The following is an 18,800-nucleotide window of genomic DNA, read 5'->3' on the forward strand; positions in this document are numbered from 1 at the left end:
AATTTCTAAGTAGACAGATGTCAAGATCTTTTTTCCTTAGGGCATCTGATTTTTATGTTATAATTAGCCCAAGATTATGGGAATATTTAACTGTAATTTTGTCTATTTAATGTTTAAATGTTTTCACTAAATTGAATTTATTTTAGTATGAGGTATGAATTAGATATCTAACTTACATTTTTCCCAATAGTTAACCAGTTGTCCCAATATCCCTTATTGAATTATCCATTGATTTAAAAATCCCATCTTAATTATATATTAAATTATAATAAAGAACTGCTGTCTTGACCCTTTTCCTTGGTGGCAATGTAACATAGTTGTTGAGAGCATGAACATCAGTTTGGAATTAAACCTCATCTATACTGTTTATTAGCTGTGGGATCTTGAGTTAATTACTTGACTTCTAAATGCTTTTGTTTCTTTATCTACAAAATGGCGGCAATAACAATACCACCTTGTAGACTTGTAAAGCTTAAATGAATTGATATACATAAAACATTTGGAACAATGCACGTTATACAGAAAGAGACCAGTGAAAATTGGCTATTATTATTTTTAAATTTTATAATGAAAAATAGTATTTGTTGTATTGTGTCCATACCATATAAGCTACATTAGTATTAGGGCCTTATTCATTAAAAAAAATATAATCTTTTGAATATAAGTAATATGTAATTAAAGTTCAAGTAACCTTTATATACTGTTAATTTTGTAAGGTTTGTTATTCCTACCAGATTCTTGTTTTTTATGTTTACTTTTGATAATAGGTAGACATTATATCTAAGTTCTAAAATACCACAGTTCTAAAATATAACACAATATAGTTCAATTTTTATTTTATTGAACTATATGGAATGGATACAGTGACTCACACCTGTAATCCCAGAATTTGGGGAGGCTGAGGTGTGCAGATCTCTTGAGCCCAAGAGTTTGAGCCAGCCTGGGCAACATGGCGAAACCTCATTTCTACAAAAAATACAAAAATTAGCCAAGCATAGTGGCATGTGCTTATAGTTCCAGCTATTCAAGAGGCTGAGGTGAGAAGATAACTTGAGCCTGGGAGGTTGAGGCTGCAGTGAGCTGTGATTGCACCACTATACTCCAGCCTGGACGACACAGGGAGACTGTGTCTCAAAGAAAATTTTTTTTTAATATATGGAAATTATATTAAACCATTTCTAGCCCAGTAATTGTATCTTTTTAAATGGAATTTTAAAATTTGCTCATGAATTCAGAAACTGTTATTTAAAAGTCACAATTTGAAGAATATTTTCCCAAGGCAATAGAAACAATGAATGAGGTAGTTTTTCCTGCCTAGTATTTATAATTTAATTTGGGACAGATGCTGATGGAAGTATAGATGCTTCCTGTATGTTCTAGTGTAAGAAAACAGGATGCTGTCTGAAAGAATACAAGTAGTTTCTCTATGCCAGTAGGGAAAAAAAAATGCTTTATTTAAAAATAGTGAGGAGACCAAGGTGCCTGCCCGTAATCCTAGCACTTTGGGATGCTGAGGCGAGAGGATTGCTTGAGCCCAGGAATTTGAGACCAGCCTGGGCAACATAGTGATATCTCGTCTCTGCTAAAAATAAGAAAATTAGTTGGGTGTGGTGGTACATGCCTGTAGTCCTAGCTGCTTGGGAGACTGAGGTGGGAGAATCCCTTTGAGCCCAGGAGTTTGAGGTTATAGTGAGCTAACATCTGCGCTCCAGCGTGGGCAAGGGAGGGAGACCCTGTCTCAAAAAATAAACAAAAATGTATATGTATATAAAATAAAAATAGTAAGGATAGACTAATTAGATGCTAAAATACCAACTTTTAAATTTTCTTCAATGTCGCTGTGGAAAATTTTTAAGGTTTTGGAGTTTTGTTAAATTTCTAGATCTCAGTTATACACAGCATTTTTTAACTCAAACTTTAATTAAGTATAGATGCATCCTCAGTTTTCTAATGTATTTTCTTCTGACATAGGAAGAGAACCTGAACTATTGTTAACTTTGTTTACTGAATGTATCTAAATTGCATTACTCTTTTGTTCAATGAGTAGTATTTTGTAGGATATTCTTAGATAAATAAAGTCATGTAAAAATTATTTCTAGTTCAATTAAATGTTTGATTTGGTAGCCAAAGAGTACAAAATCATAGTCTTGATCAGTGTACAGTTACAGGTTAGCGTCATCAACATAAAAACCAAGATTCTAAGTCATTCTTGAACTTCAAGGTGATTTTGAGAGACACTTGAGATTATGTGTTAGAGATAGGGATGAAAAATTGATTTTATCTTTGATCCCAACCCAAATTTAGTAGCAGGAAATTCCTGCAGCACTATGGTAAGAAAGACTGCAAAACTTTTCAGGCTTTTTAGGAAAGAATACTCTACGATCTGTCATTGGTTAGGGTAGAAGGGGTATTTGCTACTTTGGAGTTTAAGGAGTCTTACTTCTGACCATTTTTAGGGCCTTACCACAGAATTTCTCTTGGTCCTAGCTGGTTAGACAAGCCTAGCTTTCTTTGATGCCCCAAATGGGATTTAAGTAATCCAGTTTATCATGTTAGCATTGAAGATAAATAATTAGTATATTTACTGGGTCTGCTACAATTTCATAGATGGGTAGAGTTGACTCCTCAGATTCTAAAACAACCCTTCAGGTCTTTGAAATACAAACTCCTTTGGTGTGGTGGCCTTGTGAGCACTGTTTGTGGGCTTCAGCTTTCAAGTAATTGGCTTGCAGCTCACACCAAAATGAAAAGGACATGTTTCTAGGACCCCGAAGAGAATTTTCATTGTTCACTGTTTTTTTTTTTTTTTTTTTTTGCACCGAACAAGATAGTATGATCATAATTGTGTGTGCTCATTTAATCTGTATTTATTGATCACTCATCTTACACAGTTTACTTAGGAATACAGAGATAAATAGAACACTGGACCTACTCAAGAAACACATAATTTGATAGACATGGCAGAGGCAATAATTTTTGAATTTGGGGGCTACATAGTCCTGAATTCAAATCCTCATGCAATTGTTTAGCTTTCAGCAAGTCACTTAACTTCTTTGAGCCCCAGTTTCTTTAAATGGGTCTAATAGCAACATTGCTGGTTGACGTAATATATATGATATATCTGACTTACTGTCTGCTACGTGGTAGATAACTATTAGTAACTTACATTTTCTAGTACTTTTAAGGTTCACATTGCAGTTTGATAAATAAAATTGTATTAAATTCTTATAATGTCCCTATAAGCTTATATTTTTGACTTTTTCATAAACCAAGTTAACTGGGGTTGAGGTATGTTGGGTTTCTTAAGTTCAAGATTGTCAATCAATTCCTAAAACTTGTATTTATTCATACAGCTACTCCAATATGTAAATATAAATTTGTTCAAAAGAAATAAGAGTGATAAGATATGAAATGAGATGGCTTTAAGGAATGCTGTAGCACAACAGAAAATTGTAAAATATTGATGCCTATGTGGAGGGAAGACAAAGCCAATGAACTATGTTTGTATTCGGCACTGACTGATTCAAGCCTTTTTATTGTTCTTGACTTAGTCCAATAAGCAGCACCAGTGCCTGCAGTAATCAGCTGTGTGTGTAATCTAGGAGCCCACTTACAGAATCGGGTGCTAAGATGTCTTATTTTGCATTATATTTAGTAGCCTATGTATGTTTGGTTAGAAGGAGGGTGGAGGGAGTTGAAAGGGGACTTTGGATTTCAAGTTTGACGGTAGCCATTCACAGTGAACAATTTTATATGCCATTATTAGAAATGGAAATTAGTCTTGTAGCCATTTAAATCATGTGCAACAAAGGCTTTTGAACATTTTTAGTTGGTCAGTTATTTGCTAAAATTATGCAAGAAATATGCTTTTCCCTTTATCTTTTTTGACTTTTGGGCTCCTTCCATTTTGCTCGGAAGGATAAGATATAGGTCATTTCTGGAGGAAGAATATTATATTTGATAGCTTGATCTAATATGGTAAACTTTAATAAATACTACTGCCCCATTTTTTCCACCATCCTCTCTCACTCCTGCTATTATCCAGGAAAAATGTGATATGATTTCTTTCGTTAGAATTGAAGGGTATTTTTTTACTCTTTTTATTTATTCTCAAACGTTAGGCTGTGTAGGTTTTCTGGCTAGTTTTGATTATTAAGAATCACAGCTTTTCTACCATTTCAAGTCACATTAATGAGTGATTCACTAATAAATCTAAGAACTTCAGTAGCTTGGTAGTAAATATAAGAGGAATGCTTCTACTGAAAGGAGAAATACAGAGAGGCAGAAGTGGAAGGCTACCTGGAGGGCTGTGGAATTTGCACTGGTCAGTGTTTCTGATCCTTAGATTTGCAAGTTTATAAGCAATTGAAAAAGATTAGTTCTTTAAGACTTAATTTTTTCTAAAAGTACTACTGTTTGATACTATATGAGCATGATTAATGATCATACTGAATTAAGAATTTGCTTTAGGGATTTCTGTAAGAAACATGGTTGGATACTGCCTTTCAAAAATGGTAGGGCTTTCTCTTAAATTTTCACCTTCTATTTTCTGGATGCTTTTTCTTTGATAATATATCTTTATTTGACCCAGTTATCCCTAGAGTTCAGTTGCTACCAGACTTTTTCTACCAGTTGTTGTTGGCATCTGATTCTATTTGTTTACTCAATTATTCATTTCCCCTAAATTTCTACTCCTAATATCCCATAGGCAGTGTGTCAGAATATCTTCAGGCCTTTTTTTTTTTTAACCTATTGACTTTAACTATATGGCATTTCTTTCAGAACATTCTACCATTCATTTGTCAAGTATTTGTTGAAAGCTTACTATGTGCCAAGCACAGTAATAGGCTGTGAAACAAAATGATGAATGAAGTTCAATCCTTGCTGTCTGAAAACTCACAAATTGGGAAATTTGGGGGTGAAGGGGAGAGAGGGTGAGAAACATAAAGAGACACATAAACAAACCACAACAATATATGCTACTTCTTTTTTCAAAGCACACTTCATAACTTTTCTGTTCCCCAGTATCTAGCCTTTGTAATCTTTCTTCTGTACTGTTGTCAGATATATTTTTCTTAGATGCAGATCTGACCCAGTTTATTCTGTGCATAGTATACCTATGGAATAAGAAGCAAACTTCTTAGCATAGCATGCTGGATATGCTCTGTTTGCTCTCCAGATTCTCTCTTTAGCATACTCTGTGCTTGGGGAGGCTGACCTTTATGGATTATATTAGCTAAGCTCTCTTGCCCTTTGGTTTCCAGTTGGGTTCAGCTAATGGGATACAGGTGGGGATTTGAAACTGGGAAGAAAGGTCAGATTACTTATCCTTTTGGTTCTCTACTTTTAGGGTCTTTGCTTGACAGTGACTGTATTCCTTCTCTGTAGCTATAGTTGCAGCCACTATACTGCCACCAAGTGCCATTAACTCTTGTTCTCCTGAGATGGATTAAACATTAAGATAATGAAATTTAAACTTCAGGGCCCCTCACTTCCAGGGACCTTTTAAGGGCCTGAGGAATATATTTACAAAGCTATTTACTTTTGTAACATTTGCAAAATATATTTTTACATTATTTCTTTTTTTTTTTTTTTTTTTTTTGAGACAGAGTTTCACTCATGTTACCCAGGCTGGAGTGCAATGGCGCGATCTCGGCTCACCGCAACCTCCGCCTCCTGGGTTCAGGCAATTCTCCTGCCTCAGCCTCCTGAGTAGCTGGGATTACAGGCACGCACCACCATGCCCAGCTAATTTTTTGTATTTTTTTTAGTAGAGACGGGGTTTTACCATGTTGACCAGGATGGTCTCGATCTCTTGACTCGTGATCCACCCGCCTCGGCCTCCCAAAGTGCTGGGATTACAGGCTTGAGCCACCGCGCCCGGCCCACATTATTTCTTAAGAAGGGCCAATGGCTGGGCACGGTGGCTCATGCCTGTAATCCTAGCACCTTGGGAGGCGGAGGTGGGCAGACCACCTAAGGTCAGGAGTTCAAGACCAGCCTGGCCAACATGGTGAAACCCCATCTCTACCAAAAATACAAAAATTAGCTGAATATGGTGGCACATGCCTGTAATCCCAGCTATTCAGGAAGCTGAGGCAGGAGAACGGCTTGAACCTGGGAGGCAGAGTTTGCAGTGAGTCGAATCACAGCTCTGTACTCCAGCCTGGGTGACAGAGTGAGACTCCATCTCAAAAAAAAAGTGTGTGTCGGGGGGGGCACTAACAAAATGGTATAACCTTCAGGCCCCATAAAACTGGAATATCCAATATTCCTAACCTTGACCCTTCAAGCTTAGGTAAGTACAAAGATTATAGGGAAGAGGGACTGCTGAATAACATACTTGGGAAGGCTGTTATTGAATATTTCATGCCTGAAATAATAATTTGAGTTGGTCTTGTAGGATGAGTAGGAGCTCTTCAGGTAAAGAAGGATGGAAAGGTCATTACAAAGAGAAGACACAGACTGTTCAAAGAGAATGAGTATTTTGATGTCTAGAGTAGAAGCGTACTAGGTAGAAAACAAAGAAAGTACAAAAGCCCTAAGGCAGGAATATGTCTAGCCATTTTGAGAACAGCATAGAGATCAGTGTGGCTGTAGATGAATGAGTGATGGAGAGAATAATAGGTAAGGTCAGAGTTTCCTATTATGTAGGGTCTTGTAAACCATTATAAGGACTTTGACTTTTATCCTGAGTGAGATGGGAAACATGGGAAGGTTTTGAGCTATGTTACATGATCTGACAGCAGCAGGAAAATGGATTAATATACAGAGAGACCAATTAGAAGGCTATTGTAGTAATTTATACAAGAGGTGATAACGATTTGGACAAGAGAGTTGATGATAGAGTTGGTGAGAAATGGAAAGTAGAATTTTCAGGATTTGTTGATGGGTTAGATATAGGGTATTAGAGTGACATAAGAGAGTCAGGGATAACTCTAGTATTTTTGTCCTAAGTAATTGGAATGGCAAAATTGCTGTTTATTGAGATGGATAAGACTGGGAAGAGCAAGTTTGAGGAATGGTGAAAATCAGGTTTCTTTTTTTGTACATGTTAAGTTTAAGGTGCTGTATTCATCTGTTTTTGCATTGCTATAAAATACCTGAGGTAGGGTAATTTATAAAAAAAAGAGGTTTAATTGGCTCATGGTTCTGCAGGCTGTACAGGAAGCATGATGCTGGCATCTGTTCAGCTTCTGGGGAGGCCTCAGGAAACTTACAATCATGACAGCAGGTGAAGGCGGAACCAGTACCTCACATGGCCAGAGCAGGAGGAAAAGAGAATGGGGAGATGCTACACACTTTTAAACAACCAGATCGTAGGAGAACTCACTCACTCCCTATCACAAGAATAGCACCAAGAGGATGGTGCTAAACCATTCAGGAGAAACTGCCCCCACAATCCAGTTACCTCCCACCAGGCCCCATTTCCAACACTGGGGATTACAATTTGACATGAGGTTTGGTGGGGACACAGATCTAAACCATATTATTCTGCCCCTGGCCCTTCAAATCTCATGATCCTCTCACATTGCAAAGTACAATCATGCCTTTCCAACAGTCCTCCAAAGTCTTAACTTATTCCAACATTAACTCAAAAGTTCAAAGTCTCATCTGAGACAAGGCAAGTCCCTTCCACCTATGAGCCTGTAAAACCAAAAACAAGTTAGTTACTCCCAAGATTCAATGGGGGTACCATCATTGGGTAAATACTCCTGTTCCAAAAGGGAGAAATTTGCCAAAAGAAAGGGGCTACAGGCCCCATGCAAGTTCAAAACCCAGTAGGTTATTCATTAAGTCGTAAAGACCCAAAATAATCTCTTTGACTCTGTATCTCATATCAGGGAACACGTGTGTGAGGGGTGGGCTTCCAAGGCCTTGGGCAGCTTGGACCCTGTGGCTTTGCAGGGTTCAGCCCCTACAACTGCTCTCATGGGCTGGCATTGAGTGCCTGCAGCTTTTCCTGGTACACCATGCAAGTCACTGGTGGATCTATCACTCTGGGGTCTGGAGGACTGTGGCCCTCTTCTCACAGCTCCACTAGGCATTGCCCCAGTGGGGACTCACTGTGGGGGCTTCAACCCTGTATTTCCCTTCCACGCTGTTCTAGTAGAGGTTCTCCATGAGGGCTCTGTCAGCAGCAGGCTTCTGCCTAGACATCCAGGCTTTTCCATACCTCCTCTGAAATCCAGACAGAGGCTCTTAAGCCTCAGCTCTTACACTGTGTACACCTGCTTACAGCTTGCACCCTCTGAAGCAAAGGGAGGTGAAGCAAAGGTCATTTTCGTCATGCCTTAGCAAAGAATCTTTCACCCCCTCTTCCCCTTTGACCCATGGCTGGAGCTAGAGCAGCTGGAATACAGGGAGCAGTGTCCTGAGGCTACTCAGGGTGACAGGCACTGGACCTGGCCCACAAACTATTCTTCCCTCCTAGGCCTCCAGGCTTGTGATGGGAGGGGCTGCCTTAAAGGTCTTTAAAATGCCTTCACATTGTCTTTGCCAATGCAAATTTCTGCAGCCCACTTGAATTCCTCCCCTGAAAGTGGACTTTTCCTTTCTATCACATGGCCAGGCTGCAAATTTTTCAAACTTGTATGCTCTGCATCCCTATTAAATATAAGTTCCAATTTTATGTCATGTCTTTGCTCACATGTATGAGCATAGGTTGTTAGAAGCAGCCAGGCCAGATCTTGAACTCTTTGCTGCATAGTAATTTCTTCTTCCCAGTCAATTGCTGTGGCTTACACCTGTAATCCCAGCACTTTGGGAGGCCAAGGCAGGTGGTTCACGAGGTCAGGCATTTGAGACCAGCTTAGCCAACAAGGTGAAACAAAAATACAAAAATTAGCTGGGTGTAGTGGTGGGTGCCTATAATCCCATGTACTTGGGAGGCTGAGGCAGGAGAATTGCTTGAAACTGGAAGGGGAATGTTGCAGTGAGCTGAGATTGTGCCATTGCATTCCAGCCTGGGCAGCAAGAGCAAAATGCTGTCTCAAAAAAAAAAAAAAAAAGAAAAGAAAAGAAATTTCTTCTTCAGGTACCCTAAATTATAACTCTCGAGGTCAGAGTTCCGCAGATCTCTAAGGCCAGGGACAATGTAGCCAGGTTCTTTGCTAAGGCATAACAAAAGTGACCTTTGCTTCACCTCCCATTAAGTTCCTGATTTCTATCTGAGACCTCCTCAGCCTGGACATCATTGTCCATATCACTATAAGCATTTTGGTCACAAACATTTAACAAGATTCAACAAGTCTCTAGGAAGTTTCAAATTTTCCCTCTTCTTTCTGTCTTCTGAGACCTCCAAACTCTCCTGCTGCCTATTACCCAGTTCCAAAGTTACTTCCACATTTTCAGATACCTTACAGCAGTACTGCTCTCCTGGTGGCAATTTTCTGTTAGCCTGTTTTCCCATTGCTATAAAGAAATGCCTGAGACTGGGTAATTTACAAAGAAAAGCAGTTTAATTGGCTCACGGTTCCGCAGGCTGTATAGGAAGCATGTTACTGGCATCTGCTTGACTTCTGTGGAGGCCTCGGGAAACTTAGAATCATGGCAGAAGTTGAAGATGGAGCCAGCACTTCATATGGCTGGAGCAGGAAGAAGAGAGAGAGGGAAGAGGTGCTACAGTCTTTTAAAGAGCTAGATCTTGGGATAACTCACTTATTCATTATCACAAGAACAGCACCGAAGGCATAGTGCTAAACCTGTCATGAGAAACTGTTTTATATGATCCAGTCACCTCCCACCAGGCACCACCTCCAACAATGGATATTACAATGTAATGTGAGATATGGTGGGGCATAGATCCAAAGGATTGAGTTGCCTGTTTGACATTCAAATGAAGAAGGTGAATAGACAATTGGGTATATAAGTCTGGGTGGAATGGGTTGGGAGTATCAATTGAGTATTGGAAACACATAGATGGTATTTTAAGCCATATGACTAGATGAGATACCAAGGAAGGGAATATAGGTTTTTAAAGAGGGAGAGAGAAAGTCTCAACATCTGAGCTTTGGGACCCTCCAACACATCGGAGAAGTTGGAAGAGAGAAATAGAGAAAAACCAGAAATGTGATACAGAGAGCTAAGTGAATGAAGTGTTTCAGTGAGACAGAAGTTGTCAGCAATTCTTGGTAGATGAAATAAGATAAGTGCTAATAATTGACTATTGGATTGAGCAGTGTACAGGTCATTGGTGATCTTGATAATGCTCAGCAGAGTGAATTTAAGCTGAAGTGAATTTATGGGAGGAGAGGAATTGGAGGCAATGAGAAGAGACAACCCATTAGGAGTTTTGCTGTAAAGTAGGGGACAGAAAGTTGTTCTTTGGGAAAAGAGGAGTTAAGAAGTTTTTGTTTTCTGTTTTAATTATGTGTTTTAAGATGGAATAAATAATAATCATGTTTGTATACTGATGGGAATGATCCATCAGAGAAAGAAAAATTGCTGGAGCAATGTCTTTGTCCAGTCAAGGGGGATGGGATTTAGTGCATAAGTGGAGAGGCTGGCATTAGATAGGAACATAGACAATTCATCTGTTATGACAGAAGGGAAGGTGTATTATATGGATATAATTCTTGTATAGCAGGTGGGAAGATGTGGTGGGGGCTTTTGAAAATTATTTTCTTATTTCTTTTTTCTCAGTGAAATAGCAAGCAATGCCATAAGTTGAAAGATAAGATAGGGATGTTAGAGACAAGAAGAGAAAAAAGTCATCTAGGAGAATGAGACAGGTAATACACAAGGGGAATGTAGTCTGATTTCTGGGTGGAATTAAAGCCCCATTTGAGATTAGTAGTCACGAATTCAAAGTGACATTAGCCAGTTGTGATGTCTCACACCTGGAATCCCAGCACTTTGGGAGGTAGAAGCAAGTGGATTGCTTGAGCCCAGGAGTTTGAGACCAGCCTAGGCAATATGGTGAGATCCTGTCTTTATGAAAAATACAAAAATTAGCCAGCTGTGTCAGTGCATGCCTATAGTTTCAGCTGCTAGGAAGTCTTATGTATCAGGATCACTTGAGCCTGGTAGTTTGAGGCTGCAGTGAGCCATGATCATGCCGCTTCACTCCAGCCTGGGTGACAGAGGCCCCTGTCTCAATAATAATAGTAATAATGATAATAATAAAGTAATACCAGTTAGCAGCCACATTAGTTGCACAATTGCAGGTGCCAAATAAGTAGAAAGTTGGGCTTTTGCTGAGCAAGTGAAATGAAGTCAGAGGTAAGTTGTCAGTGTATACAAGAGAGTGATTATAAAACATGAATATTTGTGATTATATTTTTCATAATAGCCAAAACCTGGAAAAACCTAACTGTTCATCAACTAATGAATGAATATACAATGGAATATTAGCCATATAAAGAAGTGAAGTACTGTTATATGCCACAACATGAATGAACTTTGAAAACATCATGCTCAGTGAAAAACCAGATGTAAAAGGCCACATATATGATTCCGTTTTTATGTAGTGTCCTTAATGGGCAAATCCACAGGGAAGATAATTAATGCTCTGATTGCAGCTGAGTGGAGGAGTAAAAGGGAGTGACAGTTGATAGGAACATGGTTTCTTTTTGGAGTGATTACAATATTCTGGAATTAGACAGTGGTAATAGTTGCACAACTCTAAACATACTAAAAATCACTTTAGAAAGGCAGATTTTATGGTATGTGAATTATATCTTAATAAAGCTGTTATAAAAGTAACATGTTAGTTCACTAGAAATTTGCTTATCTCAAACTCAGCAAATTAAACAGCTCAGAAATTTAGTCTAATCTGATGTTGGACTAAGGTGAACAAGTAGCTGTGTTACAATGTTTGCAGTCTCTTTTCAAGTTTGAAGATTACAGTTGTTTTTTTCTCAAACTTCCCTCAGTATTAAAATGTAATTGGCTAAGTTGCAGAGCTTGTGAGGAGAGACCAAATCTGGCTCTGCCTTAATTACTTAGTATATTCATCTCTCCATGCCTTCCTTTCTCCTTCCGATTAACAAACCTTTACTAAGCTATACAAATCACCATGCACTATCCTAGGTACTACTGGTGATACAAAGATGGATTGGACTTGGTCTTTACCCTTGAATGTGAGGTTTAGTGGGGAAACGAGTTTAGGAACTTGGACCACATTTCATTTTTAAGGTGAGGCTACTCTAATTGTTCTTCAGCATCCTCCCATCTATAGCTTATAGATAAAGTATGCACACAAGGCATATGAAACTTATTTGGATCTTCTTTAAGCTTGCAACATTCTTCCTTTTGTCTCATGTTCTTTCTCCTGTTACTTCAAAGTATTTTGGGGCTTATCAGATGAAAACTCATAATAATTTTCTTTCTTCTGATGCTCTAGACCTGAAATGTTTTTTACAAAAACCTCAAAATTCAAAATTATGATATATGTTAGGTAAAGCGTGCATACTGGTGGTATCTGCAAAGCAATTAATGTTTACCTTGCAGAATTGTTGTGAGGGGTCAGTGAGAATACATAATTCATATATGGAAGTGTCAGACACAGTACCTGGCAGGAGCTCCTCAATAAATATTATTATACTTTCTCACTTTGCTAAGATCTACAAACACTAATTTTATATATGGAGATATGTGGAGATTAGAGATAAAGACCTAAAAAGACAAACCCTAATTCCAAAGAGTTTGCCATACATTGATGGAAATTAATTGTTTCAGAGATGTTGGCCATGTCTACCTTATTATTTAATGACTTAATTAACTTACTACAAATCTATCCATGTTTTCCATCTTGGATTTTTATATCATAAAAATGTAGAATTCTTAGCTCATGAAAAATAGATACTTGGATAATGCTTTTTAATGATTATGAGCTAATTATATTTTGAATCTCATGCCTAACTGAAATGTAATGTTGCATGCTGGGCTTTGAATTTACTAAATAGTTCTTCTGTTATCTTCCTAGAATGCAGCTGGTTTGTCAAAATCCAAAGGAAGCCGAATTGGATTTGATAGCATACAGTGGGTATGTAGAATAAATAAGAAATTTCTCAATTATAATGTTCATTTAGTTCATTCATTTACTCCATAATTATTTGTTGAATGATGGCAATAGTAATAGCTACCTTGGGTGGTGGGTGGCCGGTTAGTAGTAGCAGGTAAGGAACAGGCCTTTTACTAAGTGGTTTATATGCAATATCTTACTTAGTCCTTAAGGAAACTTTAAAGAAGTGAGTAAATATTGTTACTCTCAGTTCACTTAGAGAGATTAAGGTTAGTTGGCCAATAATTTATTAAGACCAGATTCTGTCTGCCTCTAAAACCCTCATTCACTGAGCTATGGTGTTTCCCTAAATAAATGAATATGTGAATCAGATTTATTCAAGTAAGGGAAAAGTAATGATCAGGAATAAAAATCTATTCAACATAGTTTCTTTATAAGATGAGGGGAAACCAGCAATATATACAATATATCCTTGTTTTACAAATTTCAGAACCTGTACATTGATTAAATATATTTTCCTATGTTTTAAAATTAAGGTTAGAAAGAAATAAAAAACAACTTTTATTCTGTTAGTATACATTATGGGAATGACCAGATATTTCTTGATATACTTCAGCCTTTGGCTTCTCTATAACCAGAGATGTGGAAGGCTTTAAATTAGAAGTGGCTTTTCAGATCACTGAAAAAAGATCACAAGCAGTGGTCTTTTTAGGTCATTGCTAACACCAAGCAGATTTGAACTGCTGTTTAAAAAGTAAGTCTGGGATATCCTGTTGCCAGTCTCCTCAGCACTCTATAAGTATCAGTGTAAAATCTAATTTGTTAAAAATAGCAATTGTTTTACTCTGTAAATTTAGGATATTCTGAAAATAAAGGTAAGTATGATATACTTGGAATTTATACTACCCAGTCAGTTATAAAGATTTTAGATTAAATTAAAAAAGGGTATTTTGTATGCTTCTCTGTAGCCCTTCTCTACCTCCATCCCGCCCTTAGGAAACACATACACATAATACTTGGACCAGATTTATCATCCTGTGGTTAAAATAATTTGCCGAGATTCAAAATTCAGTATTTAACAGCCAAAGGCAACAGGGGTGATCTATCATAAATTTTAACATTATCAGATGTGATGATACTTAGAGAAACATAAATTTTTCAGGTTTGCCATTTATTAGGAGTCTTCATCTGTACACTGAAGAGCAATTTCAGAAAAAAATTTAAAGTTGTGATAGCTTCAGTGGGATAAAAGATTTTCCTTTATCAGTTGTAACCAACAACATCCTGACAACATTCCCAAACCTTTTCATAAATAGAGCAGTTAGAGTAGGTACAGATTCACTGATACATTTTAAAATGGAATTTATGAATAATGTAAAGCTTAAAATAATAGGAAAAGGTAGCTTGACCCTATCCTTTTCATTCAAGAGATGATCCTTGAGGTAGGAGAAAATAATGGATTTTTTTCAAAGTCTTTACTTGCACGGTACACAAGCAAAAAGTTGAAGGGCAGCTTACCACATTCAGTGAGTTCTCTTTATACTCTTTTACATTGAGGGGACTAAAAAGTATTGTAAATGTGGTCACTGAATCACTATATTTGCAAAATCACAGGAAGGGAGGAGTACTAACGTACTCTCATTCTAAACTTTTAGAAGGAATAAAAGGTGAAGTCTCATCAATAAGTGTGATATTGAGCCCTGGTAAAATTCTAGGGATCAATGTTTAATGAGTTATTAAACAGATGACTTGGGAGCACTTAGAAAAGAAAATGATCATAATTAAGAACTAGGCTTTTACTAAGAACAAGTCCTGCCTAATTTTATTAGGTTTTAATAAAATTTTAATACAGAGACAGATGAATACACTATTATGGTCTCAGCCTAACCTCTTTTCAACAAGGTGTTTTTCATTCTTATAAACAAAATGAATTACTGAAGATCAGATGATAATAGTGATTTAGAATTAATTGGATTTAGAATCAATTGGACATGTTTTCCAGGAGCATTAACGATTGTATTGATAACAACTTGGAGGATATGTTTAGAAAGTGAGTTATAGAATCTTTCCTTGACTCTGACGTACTCTGTATTTATATTAATAATGATAATGAAGCTGTGTGTTCATCATATTTGTATTTAACACCAAGCTGAGATCCATTCAACATTTAAACAACTTTTATATAGTAGTTCTGTTATCTCATCTTTCTTCCAAAACCATTACTTTCTTGTTTTTTTCCCCTAATATAAAGCACAGAAAGCAATAACCCTAAAAGACAAAAAAATAACTAAATTGGACTATTAAAATTTTAAACTTCTACTCATCAAAAAACACCATTAAGAAAATGAATAAGGATGTCACAGAGTAGAAAATGTTTGTAAAACATGTATCTCACAAAGGAATGGTATCAAAGATAGATGAAGAACTCTCACTCAACTCAGTAATAGATTTTTTTGTTCATGCCCTTTATCAAGTTGAGGAAGTATTTTATTCCTGATTTGCTGAAAGTTTTAAATCATGAATAGATATTGAATTTTGTCAAATGCTTTTTATGTATTGAAATTATAATAGTTTTTCCTCTTTATTCTGTTGATTTGTCAAATTTTATTGGTTGATTTTTATTTTATTTTTTTATTATTTTTTTATTTTTTTTTTTTGAGACGGAGTTTCGCTCTTGTTATCCAGGCTGGAGTGCAATGGCGCGATCTCGGCTCACCGCAACCTCCGCCTCCTGGGTTCAGGCAATTCTCCTGCCCCAGCCTCCTGAGTCGCTGGGATTACAGGCACGCGCCACCACGCCCAGCTGATTTTTGTATTTTGAGTAGAGACAGGGTTTCACCATGTTGACCAGGATGGTCTCGATCTCTTGACCTTGTGATCCACCCGCCTCGGCCTCCCGAAGTACTGGGATTACAGGCGTGAGCCACCGCGCCCGGCCCTATTGGTTGATTTTTTAAATGTTAAAGTAACTTTTCATTTCTAGGATAAATACTACTTGGTCATGATATTTACTTTCCTTTTTTAATCTTTTTTTTTAGTTATTGGAATTGATTTTCTTATTTTTTATTAAGTATTTTTGCATCTGTGTTCATGAGGGATGGTGGTCTATACTTTTTTTTGGTAATGTCTTTGTCAGGTTTTTTTATTTTTATTTTCTTTCAGGTGGAGTCTCTGTTGCCCAGGCTGGAGTGCAATGGTGCAGTCTCGGCTCACTGCAACGTTCACCTCCTGGGTTCAAGTGATTCTCCTGCCTCAGTTTCCCAAGTTGCTGCGATTACAGGTGCATGCCACCACACCCGGTTAATTTCTGTATTTTTAGTAGAGATGGGGTTTCACCATGTTGGTCAGACTGGTGTCGACTCCTGACCCCAGGTGATCCACCCGCGTTGGCCTCCCAAAGTGCTAGGATTTCAGGCGTGAGAAGTTTTGCTATTAAGTATTGCACTGGCCTCATAAAATCAGATAGGAAGTATTTTCTCCTGCTCCATTTTCTAAGAAAGTTTTTGTAGAATTGGTATTATTCTTTGATAGAATTTACCAGTGAACTATCTTAAGTCTGAAGTTTTTCCTTGCTATTTTGAGGGCAGTTTTTTTTTTTTTTTTTCTAACAAATTCAGTTTCTTTAATAGGTACAGGGCAATTCAAATTTTATGTTTCATCTTGTGATAGCTTTGTTAAGTTCATTTTTAAAGAAATTTGTCTGTGTCATCTAAGTTGAATTTTTGGTGTAACATTGTTTATTCAGACATTTTACTTAGCTGTTTCTCACACTGAATTAATAAAACCCTATAAGGCAGCAATTATTGCATTCCTGGCATTTGCGTAATATTCTATACTATAAACAAATAATGAGACTGATTCCTAGCTTTATCTCATCCTTTATCTTTAAAATTCTTAATATTTTATCTATTTATTTATCTTGTATATATTTTTATGAGTTCCTTCAGATTTTCTGAATAAGAATTTATTCTTAATTTCATGACACACCTTTTTGATTAGCAGAAGTTTCTTTAAATTAAGCCTTGCTTTCATTGAAGCAGGCTTTTAGGCAGTAGTGTATGCCAGATACTCTGTTTATCTTTGCGGCTCTTAGGTATTACTTACTCCTAAGTGTGATTTAGTCTGCTTTCATTCTGCTTTTGAAATTTTTTCTTTCAGTAGGGGACCCGACTTACTATCTAGCAGATTTATATTTTGAAATATTGCAGTATTAGAAGAGCACATTATATATGGCAGTCATCAAGCAGGCAGTGTATTTTGGTCTGAGTCTTTTGCTTAGAAGGATTATTAAGTAGCATTACAGATATAAAGAAAAATGGTACAAACAACTGATTTTTGTTTTTGAAAGATTAACAATACTGATTTTTAAAAGCTGACAGATAGTTCTCTGAATTTTGCTTGAAAAGATTTTGCTGATACTAAGAGAATAATTTTGTAAGGCCCCACATTTTCATGTCAGATACCACTTCCTCTGAAATTTCTTATCCTTTTGATGTACAGTAAATTTGTAGCTTTCTGGTCTGTACTTTTATAATATGTTGTATATATATTTTTGTTTTGGTTTGTTTTTGTTTTTTTTGAGATGAAGTCTCACTCTGTCACCAGGCTGGAGTGCAGGGACACAATCTCAGCTCACTGCAACCTCTACCTCCTAGGTTCAAGCTATTCTCCTGCCTCAGCCTCCCAAGTAGCTGGGACTACAGGCGTGCGCCACCACACCCAGCTAATTTTTGTATTTTTAGTAGAGATGGGATTTCACCATGATAGTCAGGATGGTCTTGATTGCTTGACCTCATGGTCTACCCACCCCAGGCTCCCAAAGTGCTGGGATTACAGGTGTGAGCCACTGCACCCAGCCCACATGTTGTATATGTTTTTATTATGGCATATTTCACCTTATGTTGAAAGTATTCATCTTTCTTAGAACACTGCTTATTGAGAGCAGAGACCATATGTGTTATTTAATTGTTTATATTTTTTAGCACAATGATAAGCATGTATCTATTGGGTAAACACTCTATGCATTCTTATACAATGAATGAATAAAAATGTAATAAAATAGGCTATTGTGTTGGTTTACTGGAATTATGAGAATTCTTTTTCTCTCAAACAGCGTGCAGTTAAAAAATTTATTATGCTAACATCCAACCAAAATGTACCAGTGTTTCTTATTGATCCTTTGATGTTGGAATTGATTGACAAGAACTTTGAACAAGTCAAAAATACTTCTTATGGCTCCACTTCAGAATGCAAATTTTTCTGTGTTCCAAGAGACTTTACCACATTTGCACTGCAGTATCACCTAAGGAAGAATGAGGTAAGTGATTTGCTTTCAGATAATGGAATATGTCTCTTTTTTACAAAATAATATGGGATTAGGCTAGTTTAAAATGTAAAACATTAACAAATTTTCTTAAAACACTTCATAAATTGTATCAGGAATATTTTCAGCTTTAAAAAACAATACAGTTAATCACTAAGGCAAATAGGGGATTTATTTTTCTTATATAATGAGAGATTAAAAGGTTAATGGCTATTGATATTAGTTTAGCTAGCCACTGATGTCAGAACTTATATCTCTGAAATTCTTTACTCATTTCCCTCATTATCACAGTATAGCTGTCATAACTCCATATATCACATCCATGTTCACAGCAGGAAGACGAGAGGAAGGATGCTGCTTTTTTGCCTGGGAAGACTCCTCAGTATCAGTATTTTTAGGTCATTTCTGTTGAACTGTTTGATATCTCATAGAAAAAGCCTACAAGGCTTATAAATAATTTTTACAAAGAATATTTTATACTGTCCCTTTATTTTCCCCAAATGAAGTTCA

At 36.9% G+C, this 18,800-nt stretch overlaps 1 protein-coding gene across 12 annotated transcripts in view; it reads left to right on the forward strand.

Annotated features, from left to right (window-relative positions):
- FKTN (fukutin) overlaps positions 1 to 18,800 on the forward strand; it is a 94,680-nt gene that overhangs the window by 11,492 nt on the left and 64,388 nt on the right. For 10 of the 12 annotated variants that reach the window (XR_004257492.1, XM_032240262.1, XM_032240271.1 and 7 more), the window contains 2 exons: positions 12,929 to 12,988; positions 18,081 to 18,284. Coding sequence is in view for 11 of the 12 variants with exons in the window: in XM_032240262.1 (XP_032096153.1) it covers positions 12,929 to 12,988; positions 18,081 to 18,284 (264 nt within the window). In the remaining variant the exon portion in view is untranslated. Of the gene's footprint in view, positions 1 to 12,928; positions 12,989 to 13,582; positions 14,494 to 14,969; positions 15,018 to 18,080; positions 18,285 to 18,800 lie in introns of those variants that run through there. The other 2 variants (XM_032240269.1, XM_032240272.1) reach the window with 2 other exon arrangements.

Source organism: Sapajus apella, unplaced genomic scaffold, assembly GCF_009761245.1.
Source record: "Sapajus apella isolate SASKATOON/1434 unplaced genomic scaffold, GSC_monkey_1.0 scaffold46, whole genome shotgun sequence".
Taxonomy (NCBI): Eukaryota; Metazoa; Chordata; class Mammalia; order Primates; family Cebidae; genus Sapajus; species Sapajus apella.